This window comes from Lolium perenne, chromosome 6 (assembly GCF_019359855.2).
Source record: "Lolium perenne isolate Kyuss_39 chromosome 6, Kyuss_2.0, whole genome shotgun sequence".
Lineage (NCBI taxonomy): Eukaryota > Viridiplantae > Streptophyta > Magnoliopsida > Poales > Poaceae > Lolium > Lolium perenne.
Genome location: NC_067249.2, coordinates 237,337,385 through 237,356,480, shown reverse-complemented (window position 1 = coordinate 237,356,480; position 19,096 = coordinate 237,337,385). Strand labels below are relative to the sequence as shown.

The 19,096-nt window shown below is 51.6% G+C and overlaps 1 protein-coding gene across 1 annotated transcript; it reads left to right on the top strand.

Moving 5' to 3' along the window:
• The first annotated feature begins 16,167 nt into the window (after window positions 1-16,167).
• Window positions 16,168-18,190, top strand: LOC127305765 (growth-regulating factor 1-like). The gene is made up of 3 exons (XM_051336292.2): window positions 16,168-16,576; window positions 16,660-17,637; window positions 17,723-18,190. Exons 1-3 carry the CDS (start codon window positions 16,336-16,338, stop codon window positions 17,728-17,730), a joined length of 1,227 nt encoding a protein of 408 aa, XP_051192252.1. The 5' UTR covers window positions 16,168-16,335; the 3' UTR covers window positions 17,731-18,190.
• The last annotated feature ends 906 nt before the right edge of the window (window positions 18,191-19,096 follow it).

The window sequence follows — 19,096 nt, the reverse complement described above, 5'->3', positions numbered from 1 at the left end:
CTTGGCCGTGGGGCGGTAGCAGTGAATGTGCCTGCCACAAGTAGTATAGCGCTTTGAAACCGGTGGTCGTCTCGTCTGCTTTGCCTGCAGCCTTTCTGACCGCCCCATCGCAGCTGCATGTGCCGCTCGGCAGTGGCGCCATGCGGTGTGGTGGTACGCACACGTACCATCGGCCAGGCAGGCATGGCAGGAAAGACGCTGCGGCGCTGCCCCCTGATGCCACTACCGCCGGAGCGTCTGCCCCTCGCCTCCCACCATGCAGTGCAGCCAGCGTTACGGATCTGTGCCACTACAGGGCACCGGTTTGTGGCATCAGACGGTACGTGTTGTCCGTGGAATGCCGAAAACACACTACGCGGCTGTGTTTCACGTGTAAGTACCAGCAGGGCACACCACACGTGAACCGATCTCGACGTTCCACGATCGAGGAACGCTGATCGTGTCATCCTCGACTCGACCATGGTCTGGACCCATGTAGGCCCTGCGCCGGTTCGATCCAACGGGAAGGTCTTGAGCCTTGACCGCCGGCCTCCCCCGGATCCGGCCAGCATGGCCGACCTGAACGCGCAGCAGTTATTGTGTGGGAGCGGTTCCGCCGTAGTGCACGCACACTGTTCCTCCAGTCTGCACGATGCTGGTCCGACCCCTCATGCTGCCTCAGTCTGAGTGCCTGCGCGTGTCCAGGTCCTGCCGCACTGAAGAAACTCCGCCGCCCCACTCCGTCGTGGCTCGTTTTGCTGATCGCCGCTGACGATGCCAGTTCGTCGTCTAGAAACGATGGGGATCCGGAGGCGCCACCTCCAGCTACCTACCCAGGGCATCTCCCATTTACCACGCTGCTGCGGCTGCCGTCCGGCCGGCCGGCAAAACCCATGACAAGCAGCACACACTGACCGGGAAGGCGCGCATGCATGCATCCGCGCCAGTGGCCAGCCCCGTGCACGCTGCAGCCGCACAGAGATCTGAGATAGTAGTAGAGAGAGAAGCGTACTGCAGCGCGTATGACATGCACCTGTGACACTGAATCTCACTGACGCCAAGCCTTACATTTACACTGGCCGTGCGACTTGCAGGGTTGCCTGTTCTGTTGTGACCCCGTTGTTGACTCATCCTGCGTGCTTGCAGTGACCTGGTGGACGGACAAGCCGCCTTCGCCGTCCAACACTCGCTCGCTCGCGTTGGGGACACGGCATGTGCGACTAGCATCACTGCGTGCTGCTCTCGGCGCCGATGATAGGTCAGGATAGATCATAGCGCGCTTCGTTCGTCCTTCTTCTTCTCTTTGTGGGTGGGGGAAATTAATACCGGGCGGCAGCAGGGATTGGGAGGATCAAAGTGCAGGGTTTGGGGCCGGCAGCTGCTGAGGAAGATTTGATGGTGACTTTGCGGTTTTCTAACCGCCTTTGCTGCAGTACAATCTCTCTCCTCAAACTTTAAACTTGGCAAACTCAAACACAAAGATCAATTGCAAATACCCCTTTAGGTGCAAAACAGAAACCCTACCTAGAGGAGATGTTGTTCAATGACCGCGGTTCAAGCGATTACCGTGGAGCAACCTTCTCTTCTCACACCGTGGGAATGAAGATGAGATTTGCGAAGAGCAAAGGGTACTGGTTGCTTTTGGCCAGACAATAAAACGAGGCATGCTCGAATCATGTGTTAAAGAAAACTCAAATTCCAACGTATTTTTTCGGAATTAAAGCAGCAAAGCAAGTTTTTTCACGTTCTGGAAAAAAAGTTTGAGCATATTTGGCTGGCTTGTCTACCATGCATATTTTGCTAAATGTGGGTGGGGAACGAAACATTCTCATATTTGTCATTTTCACGTACACTCTTGCATTGTGGACACATTTGCTCTCCCCTGATGCAATAGAAATAAAAGAAGATATACTATTCTACATTTCAGTCTTCAAATCGATATTATCCTGAATACTATTTCATATAACATGAGTGCATGACACATAGTCAAAGGAGCAGAGAAGACCGGGACAGTGAGAAACCTTGTACTTACGATAACAGACCTATCACTGGATCCTTGGGGGCCTGCGAAAGAGTGCTTTGCAAGTCTGAGTCCATGCAACATATCCCTGGCCGCCCCTGCCCCGTCACAGCCAAAAGACGGGCAGGACTCATCAGTATCACCTCACCTCTTTTTTCCTGCAGAAAAGAGACAAGAAGGGTCAGGTCAGGTGCATTGGAGACCAAAAACAAGAAAAAGTACTCAGTTTCGGACAAGCTTCTGGGTGAGTTCCCAACACGAACCAAGAAAAGATATACCCCTAAAACCAAGCAATTCTTTTGTGCTCTCTTTCTCAAGGGTCAAGCCACATCATCATCATCGCAGGGGATTCATTCACCAGTCAGCAGCGCGTGTGATGTCTGATAGCCATTGATCGCTGGTTCAGTAGTGGGTTGGCTCATCTGAGCCCCCAGGGGCCGGCCGGCCGGCCCACTCTGCAGGCAGGCCTTGGCACCTGGGCCCCAAGTGCTGGTGTCAGTGGGCACGCCACGCCCTCTCTTTCCCCCTCTACTTTGACCGATCAAGTGCAAGTGTGCAACGCTGCAAAACCATGTTTGATGGCTAATTTAATCATTACGCTTAACCTCTGCAGGCATGGAACAGAGCTTCCAGATAGGGTACTTTTGGCGCCTCATAATGGTGTTGCTTAAGTTCATAAGATGGATCATCTTTTTATTACTTGGCGGGCCGTGTGGCCTACATATACTGTGGATGCAAAGACTAGTCCACGGTGCCTGAGATTTTCTACAGTGGTACAGTATCACCTTTTGGTTTTGTACTATCAGGAAAGGAAAAGTACAAACCTAAGCCTGGCTCGGGTGTGTACGTGACCGGACGTCTCTGTCCCGTCAGATTCTTATTTCAGGTTTGGTCTAGGGCCTCTCGAGGCTCGACGCATCTCAGACCTAAAATGTGTATGATCCGTTTACCACGGACCATGAACAGGAAAATGATCATGTGTCCATATTTTTCCGTAGCAGCCCAACGCATTTTGCTCCGGCTGGTCCATTTTAGTTTATTTTGCCTCATTTAAATACAACTTCCTCATATGTATATGAAAATATAATGTTGTAATCAAATAAATTTAGCAAGCTTTGTAGTTTTATTACATCCAAATAAACGACATAATTCACATGCAATGTAGGGCAAAAAAATAGAAAACATAGTAAACAATTAAATGGAAGCACTCCTCAATGGTTGAACCCTAGCTTGCGAATATATGCGTAAGATTCGGTAAAAGGTGAAGTCTAGCTTACTAGTGGCATCGGGGCTTGCATCTGAAGTAGGGTTCGTAGTCCCTAACGCCTCGTAGAATAGTCATGAACAAGTTTCTTGACATCCAAAAGCAGAGCCGGAACATGTTCACCGTGAAGATCGGCTTCGTGGGGTAGAAGTAATCCAGCTGGAGCCGGTGGTGGCTAGCCTCTCGATTGCATGCCGCATTGGCCCTTCGAGCCCTTATACACTAGTTTTTGCCGCTCAGTGTGGTCATGGATGAGGGAGGGGCCGCATCAATCATGAACTCCGACTCCTCGTCCGACGAGCTGTCCATGAAGGTGTTGAACAAGAACTCTCTCAACTTGTTGAGGACCATCCGTGGCCAACAAGGAAAAATCAATGGCTTGTCCACATGGCTCAAACGCCAAGGCAAATGGACTAGGTTTTCCTACCTTAAGATTGGCCTCACAATTGGTTGAACATGTATTGGGCGTCGATGTCGGTGGGTGGGTCTGAATAGACATGCGGTGAATAGGGTCCCACAGCAATGCGGACAACTGCTCTCTAGGGCCATGGCACCAATTATGACCTCCAACGAGCTGCGGCCCGATAGACGATGTCAGCAATGACGATGGGCAGGGCAGGCGTCGTCGTGGCTCTATGGTTGCAAGGGGAGGGAGGGATACAATTTGGTGGTTCCATGGAAGGTGAACTCCTGGGTTAGATGAGGGGAACACGCGCTGGTGCGCGCATTGCCAGCCAAAATTCATGCTAGGAATGCGTTGGCGCGGATAGTCCGATCACTTTACGTCAGGTAATTGGGTTGCGGGCTGAAATGGACATATTTGATCCGTTTACGTGATTACATCGGGCTGCTCGGACTGCCGAGACAAGCTAAACTATATGTCTACGTAACAGACGCACAGTGCACGCAGCCATGCATTACATGCAGGTTACGTGTAAGTGATAGAACTAACGACACAAGTACAGTACTAATATTTCTCAGAACAATAACAACGTGAGAAAGAAAAAAGTCTGAAGTTCGGTAGCAAAAGGAGGAAAGCAGGCACACGCAAGGTGGGTGGGAACACATGGAGCGGCAATGGGAAGCGGCATGCACGAACAGTGTCGAAAAGCTTGTACGTGTGTGCAAGTTGAGTAGTACGCTCGGCTCTCCTCATCTTTACGTCTCCTCCTCGTCGCCTACACTTGGTTGGCCTCTGCAACCTCTGCAGGCAGGCCAGCTGCTGTGTCACACTTGACCGTCAGTAGCAGGCGCACGCATACACACCACGTATGATCTTCTTCTTTTACCATTTGCTTTTCTTTTGGTCAGGGAGGTACCTCCGAGCTTTGGCTTTGAATCGAAATTGAACGGGCACACATGTGTGCACAGTGACAGAGAGAGACGACTGTACAGAGAGGGTGCATTGGCATGGCATTGCCTTTGTTTATGAGTTTCCGTAAAGCTGGCGGGGGTCAGAGACCGCAGCAACAAAAGGCAGAAGAGCGCAGCAGCCATGCTGCAGGCTTCGCAGATGGGCGCTGCCTCTCCTGTCCCCCAACCTAGCAAACCTACAACTACTCTACCGCACGGACCAAAGCATCGACCCTAGAGCCCTAGTCATAGAAAACCATCCTTCACAAGCTCAGTTGGGTTCAGGTACCCATCGTTTTCGTGCTAGAGGAGTACCCCATACCAGTACCTGATACATGCGTGAAAATGTGATAGTACTGAAGTGTGTGGCAGTACGTATGACCGAGCAGTACATAGATGCACAGTACCTTCCATGGCGTCTCCTCTGGTGGAGACGGACGGAGCCTGGTTGGGATCTACACGATGGGCATACGCATCTCGTCCCTCATGTGACTGCTGACCAACAGTACAAATATCTGGTGCTCTACCGACGTGTATAAAACCACTTCGTTGGAGTACGTGTAATCCTGCGATATTTCTCGGCCGGAAGTGAGTGTGGAGGTGGGGTGGGTGGTCGCAGGCTATCTGCGTGGGCTGTCAGAATCTGCCTGTCTCCTCTCTCGCTCTCTCTGTCTGCTGCCACCTGCAGCGCTGCAACATTTGCAGTCAGTAATAATATTAACAAGTGTTGTGTTAATATTCAGAGAGGAGCAGGGTCACTGCACCTGGTGGCGCCGTGGCAGCATCCACCCAGCATTGCCACCCCTCTGCTTCTACTTGCACCACCTACCTTCCACGCATGAATCAACTCTAACCAGAATGAGTTTTTTTCGTCTCGTCACTCCTTCAAACAAAAACGAAACCGTACTCACAAAAAAAAAAAATTGGGACTATTTCTCAGTCGAGTGAGTACTAACTTCCTTCTCAGTCAGATGATCCCATTAAATCTCAGTTGCAATTCATGTTATAATTCATGTTATAACGTATGATAAAGTCAAGTGGTCTTTCCTACAGTAGACACTTAGGATGAAAGGTTTTTCTCCAGAGTGGCGCGCTCTAATAAATGATTTTGTGTATGGAGGTAGTGTAGCAATCCAGGGTAATGATGACACCGGTCACTATTTGCAAACACGAAAAGGGTTACGCCAAGGGGATCCGTTATCACCGATGTTGTTTAACATTATAGTGGACATGCTGGCTATACTCATAGAGCGAGCCAAGTCTGATGACCAGATTGAAGGTGTGATTCCACATCTGGTTGATGCCGGTTTATCTATCCTTCAATATGCCGACGATACAATTCTGTTTATGGATCATGATCTTGAAAAAGCTCAAAATCTGAAATTAATTCTGGCGACTTTTGAGCAATTGTCGGGATTGAAAATCAATTTCCATAAAAGTGAATTGTTCTGTTTCGGTGATGCCCAAAATGATACGGCTCTGTATACAGAGTTGTTTGGTTGTGGGCAAGGCCAATTTCCTGTCCATTATTTGGGTATTTCGATTCATTATCGGAGACTTACAATCGCGGAATGGAAATTAGTGGAAGAAAGACTACAAAAACGCCTTAGTAGTTGGAAAGGTAAATTGTTGTCCCTGGGAGGAAGATTGGTACTCATTAATTTGGTACTAATGAATATGGTACTGTATATGTTATCATTCTTCATTCTACCGAAAGGAATTCCGCATAAACTAGATTATTATCGATCCAGATTCTTTTGGCAAGGGGACAACGAGAAAAAGAAATATCGACTGGTTAATTGGAGTATAGTTTTTAGTCCCAAAGATCAAGGAGGGCTTGGAGTTCATGACCTGGAGGTCAAAAATTCAGCTCTACTGGGTAAATGGCTGTTTAAGCTACTTACTGAGGATGGGATTTGGCAAACTATTCTTCGGAGAAAGTATGTCGGCTCGAACACATTATCCCAAGTGGTTTGAAAACCTGGGGATTCACACTTCTGGGCGGGTCTTATGGCGACAAAAAATGTCTTTTTTCGCCATGGTACTTTCTCAATCTAGAATGGAGAACAAATACGGTTCTGGGAAGATGCTTGGCTTGACAATGCACCCTTTAGTGAACAGTATCCTGATCTGTATAGGATTGCTCGTTGCCAAGGTGATACCATTGCCTCTGTAATGGCTACCTCACCTCCGAATGTGACGTTCAGACGGGTTTTATTTTGACAAATACTTGTGGCATGGAATACCCTAATTCACCGACTCAGAGATATTCATTTATCGCCTGAACCAGACGAATTTAGATGGAATCTTCATGTAGATGGTACTTTTTCTGCAAAATATTTCTTACAATGCGATCCTTCTTTCTGATTTACCAGTCGATAACAATAAGAAGATTTGGAAGATGAAGATACCATTAAAAATCAAAATTTTTGGATGGTATCTTCGTCGTGGGGTTATCTTCACCAAAGACAATCTTGTTAAGCGGAATTGGCATGGAAGTACACGGTGCGTTTTTTGTCATCAGGAGGAAACCATCAAACACTTATTATTCCAGTGTCAGTTCGCGAGATCTATATGGTCAGTCATCCAAGTAGCGTCTACCCTGTATCCTCCGACTAGTGTCACCAATGTCTTTGACAATTGGCTTCATGGTATCGATTCAAGGTTTAAGTTGCTTCTTAGAGTGGGGGCGCTAGCAGTTATCTGGACGCTTTGGCTATGTAGAAATGACAAGATCTTTAATGACAAAAATTGCTCTTTGTTGCGGGTCATCAATAGATGTACAAGTATTCTCCGTTTGTGGTTACCTCTTCAGCGAGTGGAGAACCGAGGCCTATTTACGGAGGTCTATACACGGTTGGAGACTACGGCGAGGGATACTTTTTTCCTACATGGGTGGCAGCATAGTCTACGGATAGAAGCCCCACCTATACCTTAGGCGTCATATGATTCATCGTTCCGATATGTATCTCGCCTAGTTTTTATATTTATCCTTTCTGATTTGAGACAACAAAACGGCTGTGTGCATCCTGATTATGCAGAAGCTGGATGTAATTTCTTCTTAAAGTAATAAAGCATCTTTTATCGAAAAAATATCAAACATTAGAAATTGTAAAACGTCTAAGGTGAAGGCGGAGGCCCAGTTCGTAGATTATGCTGCCCCCCATGTAGGGAAAAAGTATCTCTCGCCGTGTCATGGTTACTGGCTTCTGGTTACTGCGTGTGCCGCTGCAAAAATATTAAAACACTCCAAAGAAGTTTGCATGATTTGTTGTGAAGATAAATTTATGTTCATACGGGTTTGTGTCGATTAGATGACACAACCTTGCCGACACCTAAAACTAAAACGAGTATCTGCAAACAGGTAATCATCATACCATGTTAGCAAACTGCTATGGTGTACCCATTTCAGTAACTTCAAAGTCTAGCAATGCAAAGGGCAGCAGCAATGCAGCGAACTCAGCCCAGTTGGTACCCAGCGCCATCAGCGGCACGTAGACGCCGTCACCTCTGGCCCCGGCCGGTCGCAGGAAAGAACCGACAAGTTTTCGTCGTGATTTTCCATGGCTCCGCCTACGGATGCCCGAGCAGCGCTGCAGCGGGCAGTACGACTACGATCAGTGGGAGTAGCCTCTGAGCGAGCGGGCTGGCAGAGGCGCGCACACAGCAGAATCTGCAGCGCGCACGCGGCATCTTGACTGGATGACCAATCCTCTGTACCCTCACCTTAAATTATGATGAGTAGGCACCGGGAGTGATTAAGCAAGCCGCCGTTTTTTGCTTCGCTCACACGTACGTGGACGTGCACGGGCAGGACATGTTCCGGGTACGAGCCCAGCCTCTTTTGTCACAAGTTTCACCCTTTGCAGTTGATTTATACTCTCAATAAAAAGTTGATTTATACTTGAGAACCAACGCACGCAGCGCAGTGGTATCCGAGGCCACCAGGGATCAAATCCTTTTTTTTTTATTTTTCCTTTTATAAAAATGTGAAACTTTTATTTATTAGAATCCTTTTTTTTTAATTTTCCTTTTATAAAAATGTGAAACTTTTATTTATTAGAATCCTTTTTTTTAATTTTCCTTTTATAAAAATGTGAAACTTTTATTTATTAGAAATGATGATATTGCAATGGATAGCAAGATCAATGTGGTAACTTCGTCAATCTAAAAACCCATCGGATCATTCTCACCAAGAGGCGCTCTCATCGGTAGGATGTGTGTGTGTATTCATATAAGTGAATGTATGTACATATTTTTGAGCATATGCGTTGTACGATGTTTCACCCAAAAAATTAATCATGTTACTTCTTCCTTGCCAACGCCCCATGGAGATGCTGTAAGTTTGAAAAAAAAATCAGGCGATGTAAAGTTATACGAGGTGACTAGAGGGGTGGGTGAGGGTGGGGTGAATAGGCGCTACCAAATTTTAGTTCTTTTCCTCAAGGTAAGGCTCTACATATGAATCTAGGTGGACGATCCTATATGGCAAGGTATACACGATACTGGATACAAATAATAAAGAATGATAAAGAATAGAAGTAACTGACAGAGAAGCACGTGGAGATACAAAGGGTTGATTCCCATGATTCCTTCCTTTTTAAAAGAAGTGTCTCTACGTTCGAAGAGTGTGGTGCCACAGAGGCCAACTAACGCCATACAAGCCTCACTCTGTTCTCCGGTGTACAAGCCACAAAGGTGAGGTCACACTCCAATAAGTCGTAACCTTTAAGGTTTTAACCAAAACCTTTACACAAGGTTGGGTCTCTCTCCATAATTTAATTGGAGGCTCCCAACGACGATCATAAAGCTTCACAACACCTAGATTGAGCTCCATATTGACCTCCTTTCCCTTTGAGTTTCAAAGAGTCAAAGGGTAGCTATATCCACACAGGAATACAAGGGGGAAACCCTAGATCTAGTCCTACTACACAAAATCCCAAAGTATCAAGGAGATTATGTCACAATGGTTTGACGATTTGCAAGATTGAGCTTCGGGCATCAATGGAGGAGAGAGATGAAAGAGGTAACCCCTTGGGGAAGAAGAACCCTTCCATTTATAACCTTGATAAAATCTATCGTCGTGGACTGTTGCCTGAACCCACAGTCTCAGTCTCAGTACTGCCGGAACTTTTGTGTGGCATAACCGGAGGTGCTGGTACTGCTGGCCCTGCTACCGGTCTTTGGTGCTAAGGCCACCAGAAGGCATCACGAACGGCGCGCCTCGAATTTCTTATATATATTCCAATGAAATATTTTTCTAAAATTTGAATGAAATTTGGATTAGACCTTTAAAATTGATTGTTTTAAAATGACTAGTGTGTGGATGTGGGCACACGCTCCCAATTGTATAGAAATTGTCCGAACGCCCAAACAAAACACATTTTGGGATGGTAAGACACATTAAGCATCTTTACCAACACGAACCTCCTCCATCACGACCCCAACCCTAGCCCCCACCGCACCCCCTCCTCCCGTCGCGCCGCCGGTGGCGCCGCCGGGCAAAGCCCCGGTGGCGTGGCGGCGGCGGGGGGTCTTCCTCTGCTGCGCCGGGAAGCGCCCGACCTAGTCTTCGCGTGGTGTTCTGGACGGTGTCGAGATGGTGGAGGCGACATCGCGTCGGAATAAGGATGTTGGAGCTCGATCCCCATCTCGGCAAGGCCACTTGTGGCGGCGCCGGCGAGCTGCTGGCATGGTTTCCTCTCAGATCTGCGGATCGGGGGAGGGTGGATTCCTCGGGCACGGTCGAATTTCTACCCTGCCATGGAGTCTGCGGAGTGTGTTCTGGAGTCGGAGGAGTGCTAATGTTGTTGCCTTCTCCTCGGCCGGCCGTGGTGGCGAGGGAGAGGAAGGAGATGGCACCACTGCCTTCCTTTTTAGGTATTGTGTTCTTCTGGTGGCTTGCGACTGTCATGTTTTTCAGCTTCTTCCGGCCGGCCTTAGTGGCGAGGGGAAGAGGCGGTCCGACGTGGTGACGCCAAAGACCCTTCTTCCTCCTTGTCGGTATGATTTGCTGCTACTGTTCTTCTTCTTCCTCGGCGCTGATGTTGAAAGGAGTTCCTGGTTTGTCCGGTCGGATGGCTCGGCCGCGGTGCTTGACCGGTCGGTTGACTCGAGTTCCCTTCCTTCCGGAAGGGACACTTTTCGCGGTACTCAAAGCCAAAGATGGCGACGGCTGCTGCAAGCGTGTTGGATTTGTGTCCATGCCTTCTCGGCGCTGGTGTCAAGGAAGGAGGAAGCAACGTGGTGGCAATTGCACCGTGGTCGAAGATGATGACCTGCTTGCGCTTGGTTGTAGTTCTTACTGCTGCAGGGGTCTTCTCTCAAGTTTATGGGATGATGACACAGGGCTCTGGAGATCTTCATGGGTTATGATGGTCTTAAGGTGTTTTAGGTGTTCTTGGTCCTTTATGTTTGTGTTTCTCCGTGCTTGTAAGGGTCAACAACTTTGTATTTTTTCGTGATATGAATGTAGAGAAATTCTCAAAAAAAAAGGAACTCTTTGGATCGAGTATTTTTATATGTATTTTAAAGGATTCCAACCTATCGTACTTTCTATATGAAATGCATTTGGATCATAGGATTGAGTTCATCAGATTCCTTTGAAATCCTTTCTTATGCTCTCCATTCCATATTAATCTCAACATGAGCCCAAACCTTGTTTAATTTTACATTTATAAGTCTAATGTACTTACACTCTATCCATCTCCTAAATCTTGTAAAGTTCTTGTGCTTGTTTCGGTGCTGCAACATCCAGAGACACCTCTTACAATATTACCGTGTTTTGAAATCCTATAGAAATTTGCAGTGCATGATATCTCACCAGTGTTTTTCATATCCCTACGTTTTGAATACAATTCGAAGAGGCACTTAGAGCTTCTTTTGATTCGTGCAACATGAAAACAGAGGAATAAAAATAGGATCTGAATGTCATGTCCGAATGAATCTTTTAGGATGATAAAGTGCCTTTAATTGCGGGAAAGGATTTTTTTTCATAAAGTGTTTTTTTATAGAATTTACAGCAAAAGATGGCTATAGGAATTTTCCTATAAAATGTGTTTTTGTGAATAATCGGTATGTGTAGTAAATTGTCCTTAGAATTTAAATCGTGCAAGATTCATATATAAATCCTTAAAAAGGTTGCATGTGGAGGTGCTCACATTTATTTTCATTTATTACAGAACACGAACATACTTTGATGTGACTAGAGATTAAAAATCGGCAGAGATGTGCTGCTAACCCTGAGCGCGCATATTCTAGCTAAATCTTGTGGTTCTGTTTCAAATTCTAGAGTTTTTCATTTTGTTCCGGGATTGTATCGGAGGAACTTTTTGTTTTGATGTGGTTTAATCAATAAGAGCATCTCCAGCGCGACGCATTTTAATGTCCGCGGCCGTCCGTTTGCGTCGCGCTGCGGACGCTAAAATGACCGTTTTTGTCCGCGCTTCCATTTGCATCTAGGGTCTGCTCCAGCGGGGCGACGCATTTTTCTTCTTCTTTTTTTCCCTCTTCTCCATTTAAACATAGTTTTAAATATTACATTTTGAAAAATGATTTTACACAAACTAACACATAGTTTGGAACATGGTTTACACAAACTAACACATAGTTTGAACCATGGTCGATACAAATATAATTTTTTTTAAAAAGAAGCCAGTTGTGTTGATTTCCGTATATTCGCTGCCAAGAAAGAACATCCGAGGGCACACCCAATCACCCAAACTGGAAAATCCAGCGGGAAGAGATGGTGCCCTTGTTGGTTCTACTGATGAGGCGAACATCCAGAAACCTCGACTACTGGCTTCATCTGGCCCGTAGCCAGATTCGCTGCAAAGAAAGAACACTGTATGTTCTAACTATCGGTGTCCGAGCCGGATTCATCGGTGTGCTAGCGCCTGCGGCAGGCTGTGTTGTCGAACACCTTGACGATCATCTCGTCGTCCCCCTCGTAGAGGAAGGTGAGCTGGCAGCCGGGCTCGAGCGCGAGGTCACGGGTGAACTTGTCCCACCCCGTGTGCAGGTACGTCTTACCCTGCCCGTCGAACAGGACCTCCACGGTCCAGCGGCAGAAGTTGCAGCTGGCCTCCCGTAGCTGCAACTGCGCCGGCTCGACGCCGTCGACAAACTCGGCGAACTTGTCCGGTAGCCGCTTGATGGCGAGTGGGTGGTCGTCGATGCAGAGGAGGAACTCGAAGCAAGGCTCCTCCTGCGAGGACGAGGAAGGCGCAGGCGACGGCGAGCGTGGGGCCGTAGCTGCTCCACCACGGCGGCCCCTGCACCGGCCACGGGGGCGCCTAGGGTCGCGGCCTCGACCGTCTCGCCGGCCACCAAGACCGGCCATGGACTTCCTCGCGGGCTTGGCTGCGTCGCAGGAACACCTAGGCGGCGATACGGTCGAGCTTTGTGGCAGCTAGGGTTTCTTTGGAGGAGTGGATGAGGAAGAAGAACGTGCGCCCCTTTATATAGGCCGGCGGCATGCGGTGGCCGCGGGACGCGTGGCGTCACCATTAACGTGGTTGGCGGAGGTGGGCAGCCGCTCGGCAGCCGAGGCATCGCCATTAACATGGCGCAGAGTGCCGAAGCGACGCAACGACGCTGTCGCTGGCGCGTTTGAGAAGACGCATCGACGCAGGGTCGCTGCCTGGCGGGGCCCAACGAAACGTCCGCCAGACGCGAGCAGACGTTTACGGACGTCCGCCAGACGCGAGCAGACGTTTACAGACGTCCGCAAAGACGAATCCGAGGCGCATATTTGAGCCAGGTTGCGTCTTCGCGGCCGCCCCGATCACTTCGCATCGCCCCGCTGGAAGTGGTGCCGGGCTCATTTCCGGTTTGCGTCGCGTCGCTGGAGATGACGTAAAGGGCCTGTTCTCTCAAAAAAAAAAAAAAGCCTGAGCGACCGTAGGTCCTCAGAGCATCTCCACTCGTCCCCCCGACGAGGCCCCCGAGCGACGTTTTTTCCATCCGGACGGCGAAATTCGGCCCAGTCGCGCCCCCGGTTCCTCGTTTTCGTCCGGATTTGGCCCTTAATCCATCCGGCGAGCCCACGCCACCCCCGGCCCCCCGGGGCGCGCTCGGGGACTCCGGACGAAAGATTTTGGCGCGAAACGGCGTGTGGACCCGTGTAGTCGGCGACTGGAAAACCAAATCCTGTCGATTTTCCCTCCAATTTGCTTGCATATCCCCATTCCCTCCAATTTGCTTGCATATCCCCATTCTCTCCCGCCGAAATCCCCCAATCTCCTCGTCTTCCAGCTCCGCCTCGGCGGCGTTTTCGTCCACCACCACTCTCCTCCTCGTCTTCTCGTCCACCACAATGCCGCCGAAGGCGCCGGCGAGGAAGATGCGGGCGAAGAAGACGAAGCCGCCGGGCATGTCGAACGCCGAGTGGGCGGCGGACGAGCAAAGGCGCGACGTGGAAACAAGCGCCAGGGCGGAGAGGGTGAAAAGAGCCGCCGCCAAGAGGTCGGCGGAGGCGGCCCAGGAGGAACAAGCGAGGCTGATCAGCATGGCCTATAGCGGCGGCATGTTCCCCGGCCAATGGCCGACGCAAGGTACAACAAGTTCCCCGTCTTCCTTCTCGCCTTCGCTGTACTCGCCGTCGCCGACTGCCGTGTTCCAAGAGGGCGCCTACGTCCAACCGTTCAAGCCCACACCGTCGCCGCCCGAGGTTGACGTCGCGGCGGCGGCGGCCTGTTCGAGGGCACCTCGCCGGCCTCGCGACGAGGGCCGCTCACGTTTGGTGCGATGGCGGCGCCGACCGAAGACGAGATCCACGAGATGAGCACCTCCGGCACCACCGCCGCCGCTGCGAGCCCGGGGTTCTTCATGACCGCCGCCGCTGCGTGCCCGGGGTTCTTCACGCAAGAGGAGACGAGGGCGACGGCAGCTGTGGCGGCGCGCAACGAGCATCGGGAGGATGTTGCCGACGGAAGCCACGCCGACGAAAGCCAAGCCGTCGAAGAAGAAGGCGAGGAAGAAGAAGAGCCAACTCAATCCGCCGCCAACCTGTCGAAGGGGAAGAAGAAGAGGAAGAAGGACTCGCCGCCTGCCGAACCGCGTATCAAATGGACGCCGAAGGAAGAGGAGTGCCTCGCCGAAGCTTGGACGACCGTGTCCACGAACGGCATAATCGGGGCCAATCAGTCGTTCGACACATATTGGCTTCGAGTGAAGCAGCAGACGAGGAGCGCAAACTCGTCAATCCCTACTTCAAGAAGACGAACATGAACGTGTTCCTGGGAGACAAGGCAATGGCCACCCATTGGGGGCTCATGCAGACGGCGTGCAAGAAATGGCACAAAGATACAGAGGAGGAGTGCGAGAACGGCCGATCGCCGCCACGACTTGGAGCAAAAGGTATGCTCCGTCGACCCCGCATCACCGAGGTACATCGTCGTTAGCTGACCCGTATCGCCGTGTTCTTTTTCCTCAGCTGCGCCGAGCTTTGGACATATACACGGACGACACCGGCCTGCTTTAAGTTCCTCAACGTCTACGCCCGCCTCGAGAACTGCGAGAAGTGGAAGGAAGTCCGCACGACCCTCTCGAAGAGCAAGACCGAGCAAAGACAACCCCGACGCTCCGGCGGCAAGCGCGGCGGAAGGGCGCCCGAACTCGGCCGGAAGAAGCTCAAAGAGCTCAAAAAGACGGCAATCCCGCCGACAGGATGCAAAGGCGTCGATCGACAAGTGCCGGGGCCGACTTGAGGACGCACGCCGACGGGAGGAACGACAAGTTCGACGGCAGTGGCGGGAGATGCTCGCCAACCAAGGCGTCCGGATCGCTTCGTCGAAGACGACGGCGGCGGCGAAGAAGAGGAACACGTACTTGGCGTTCCTCATGGCGGCGGCGACATGGAACCGATGGACGAGGAGACGAGGAATTGGTACCAGGGCCACCGCAACGACATCCTCCGAGCCACTCCGCCGGTCCTTCGTCGTCTCCGCCGCTCCTACCTCGTCGCTCACCATCTACCTCGCCGATCGCGGCCGCTTCGACGTCCACCGCCGCCGGTTCATCATCCGCCGCCGCAGCCGCTTGGCCACGACGTGTGAGGAAATCGTCCGTCGACGGCCGTGCCGGCCGGGACTGCCGACGAGCCTGTTTCCGTGTAATTTCCCTCCGATCGCCGATCTGTGGCTGATCCTTTTGCTCCTTTTGCCGATCATCTGGCCGTACTTGTAGCGCGGGACGACGGTTTGTTTGAATTTAAACTCTATCCGCCGAACTCCGGGTGGACGACTGAAAATACGGTACTCCCCACGCCTTAATTTCGTCCAATCCGGACGTAGTTTCGTCCGGATTTGGGCGTGGGGAGCCCAAACGAGTGGGGATGCTCTCAGCAATGGAGAGCATCAGCTGGTGAAGGCGTGCGTGAAGGCTCCGTACTGACAAATCCCACGTTGCGCTGCCCGACCCACGCACTTGTTTCTGCCTCCGGCCTCCGGGAACAGTCCTCTCCACACCACGTAGGGTTTGAACGCGCGCGTCAGCCCCTCCCTCCTCGTCCGCCTACAAAACCCCCCGCCCTCCCGGCCTCCCAGAGTGCTCACCTGCACCCACCACTCGCTCACCGAGTCACCACTCACCACAACCACCGGAGCACGCTACGCTCCGATCGGCAAATCTCGCCGCGCGTACCGTGTTAGCTAGGTAGCGTATCTACGTTGCTGTGTTCGGGCGGCGCCGGCCGGCCGGGTGGTACGTGTCGTCGGAGATGATGATGCTGGGCGGTCGCGCGGGGGGCGGCGTGGGGACTGTCGGCGGCGTTGGCGGCGGGAGGTGCCCGTTCACGGCGTCGCAGTGGCAGGAGCTGGAGCACCAGGCGCTCATCTACAAGTACATGGCCTCCGGCGTGCCCATCCCCTCCGACCTCCTCCTCCCGCTCCGCCGCAGCTTCCTCCTCGACTCCGCCCTCGCCACCTCCCCCTCCCTCGGCTACCCTCCTCAGGCAGCACGTACGTATCTACTCACCAGCTCGTCTTCTTTCACAAACATTCAACTTAGCAGCTACTGACGTTCTTAATGATGGCGTTTGCAGTTGGCTGGGGTTGCTTCGGGATGGGTTTCGGCCGTAAGGCGGAGGACCCGGAGCCAGGGCGGTGCCGGCGGACGGACGGCAAGAAGTGGCGGTGCTCCAAGGAGGCGTACCCGGACTCCAAGTACTGCGAGAAGCACATGCACCGCGGCAAGAACCGTTCAAGAAAGCCTGTGGAAATGTCCTTGGCCACGCCCCCGCCGCCATCCTCCTCCGCGTCTTCCTCCTCCTCAAACATCAACTCCGCCGTCAACGTCGCCACCACCTCGCCCGCGCCCTCCTACCACCGCGCGGTCACGCACGACGCGTCGCCCTACCACGCGCTCTACGGCGGGCCCTACGCCTCCGCCGGCCGCCCGCAGCAGCAGCACGCCGGCGCCTACCACCACCACCACCACGCGCAGGCCAGCCCGTTCCACCTCCACCTCGACACCACCCACCCGCACCCGCCGCCGTCCTACTACGCCACCATGGACCACAGCAAGGACACCTACGCGTACGGGCACAGCGTCAAGGAGGTGCACGGCGGCGAGCACGCCTTCTTCTCCTCCGACGTGAGCTCCGACAGGGACGTGCACCAGCACCACACCAGCGCGGGGCAGTGGCAGTTCAAGCAGCTGGGCGGCATGGAGCAGCCGAAGCAGCAGCAGCAGCACAACCAGGCGTCGCTCTACCCGGGCTACGGCAACAACGGCAGCGCGTACGCCATCGACCTGGCGGCCAAGGAGGAGGAAGAGGAGAAGGAGAGGCGGCAGCACTGCTTCCTGCTGGGCACCGACCTGCGGCTCGACAAGCCGTCGTCCGACGACGGCGGCGCGGCGCAGAAGCCTCTGCGGCCCTTCTTCGACGAGTGGCCGCACGAGAAGGCGGGCAGCAAGGGGTCGTGGATGGGGCTGGAGGGCGAGACGCAGCTGTCCATCTCCATCCCCATGTCCGCGCACAACGAGCTGCCCATCACCACCACCTCCCGCTATCACCACGGTACGTGCGTACCTCGGCTGCATCAGCTCATACATACTTCCAAGTTTTTCCCGTAGCTTAATGGTTTTGCTTTTACGATCTGCAGGTGAATGAATCATCGCAACGTGTGCAAGTGGTTTGATCTGCACCAGACCATTTCCATGGACACGTACGGAGCGAATCGATTGGTGCTGTCTTGCCGTGCCGAGTGCCACCGACAGCTCGATCGGTCAGCATCTTCAAAGGCTGAAACTTGCCGAGGATCGAGCATCCATCGCGTCCATTTCCATTTTATTTCTTCTCCATTTCTGTAATATCTGCTTCGCCAAGGAGCTGATCGAGTGAGGCTGTGTGTGTTAGGTTTAGGCAGGCTATCTGAATCTTTTTAGGCGACTAGATTTTTTTTTCCTGCATGCAGTACCTGTCAGTGCCTGTAATACTAAATGATGCATGAGATGCTAGCTTGTGAGCGTGTTGGCTTTGGTTCACGCCATTTTCTTTTCTGTGATTCCTCTGCGTGTGATGGTTTGTCACATCTGCAGATTCTGAGCAAAAGCTGAGTCAGTCGCCCATACACACCCTCTCTGCTCAGCGCCTTACTTTATGCTCCCTGAGACGGCCGTACAGTGCTTATTTAGGAGAATACAGTGCAGCCAGTGCTCCAACTTTGTTTAAGGTTAACAGTACTCCAACTTGGTCACACGCAGACACACCGTTAACACCTTTTTCGCTTGGTCTTCCTCCATGCTTATGTTAACTACCGAATCGTGATGTCATGTCACTACCGTTCAAAGTTCCCATTGCGAGGTCTCCGGTCTATTGAGCAAGAAGCCGGATGCAGAGTTTGCAGGTGTGGATACAGTGCAGGACTGGCTGGGTCAGGGTCAGGAGGAGACTGACAAGGACTCTCTGGTGGGTGAATTGAATGGCGATTTACACAAAAATAACCCTTTGTTGTAACTATAGCACAGACTGACCCTCCGGGCTAACTATTTCACCAATCTAACCCTTTTGTGTGGCGCCCCTCTCATGGGCGCCACACATGGCAGTGTGGCGCCCGTGCCTGCGGCGCCACTCTCCCAGCTGACGTGGCGCCCTCGACGCTGAGCTGGTGCGTCGATCCGACGTGGAAGCATGTGTGGTGCCCATGGGAGGGGCGCCACACTACTCTATATATATAATTTCTGTCTAGAGATAACAGAAGACTCTGGTAGCTCAATCGGATGATGCCTTTGCTTCCCAATCTCAGGTCATGAGTTCAAACCTCCACACCACCCGAATTTATTTTTATTTTTAAAAATTATGCTAGACATTGTAGTATGTTTAAAACATGAAATCTAGCCTCGTACTGTTCTGTAGAGTTTTTTTTACCTTCTTTTGCTTGCACATCTCTAATGCATACTTTCAGTCCAGTTTTAGTGGACTTTTGGAATGCCTAGCTGTTTGTAGGTTTCTCCATTTTAGCTTGAATAGGAAATCA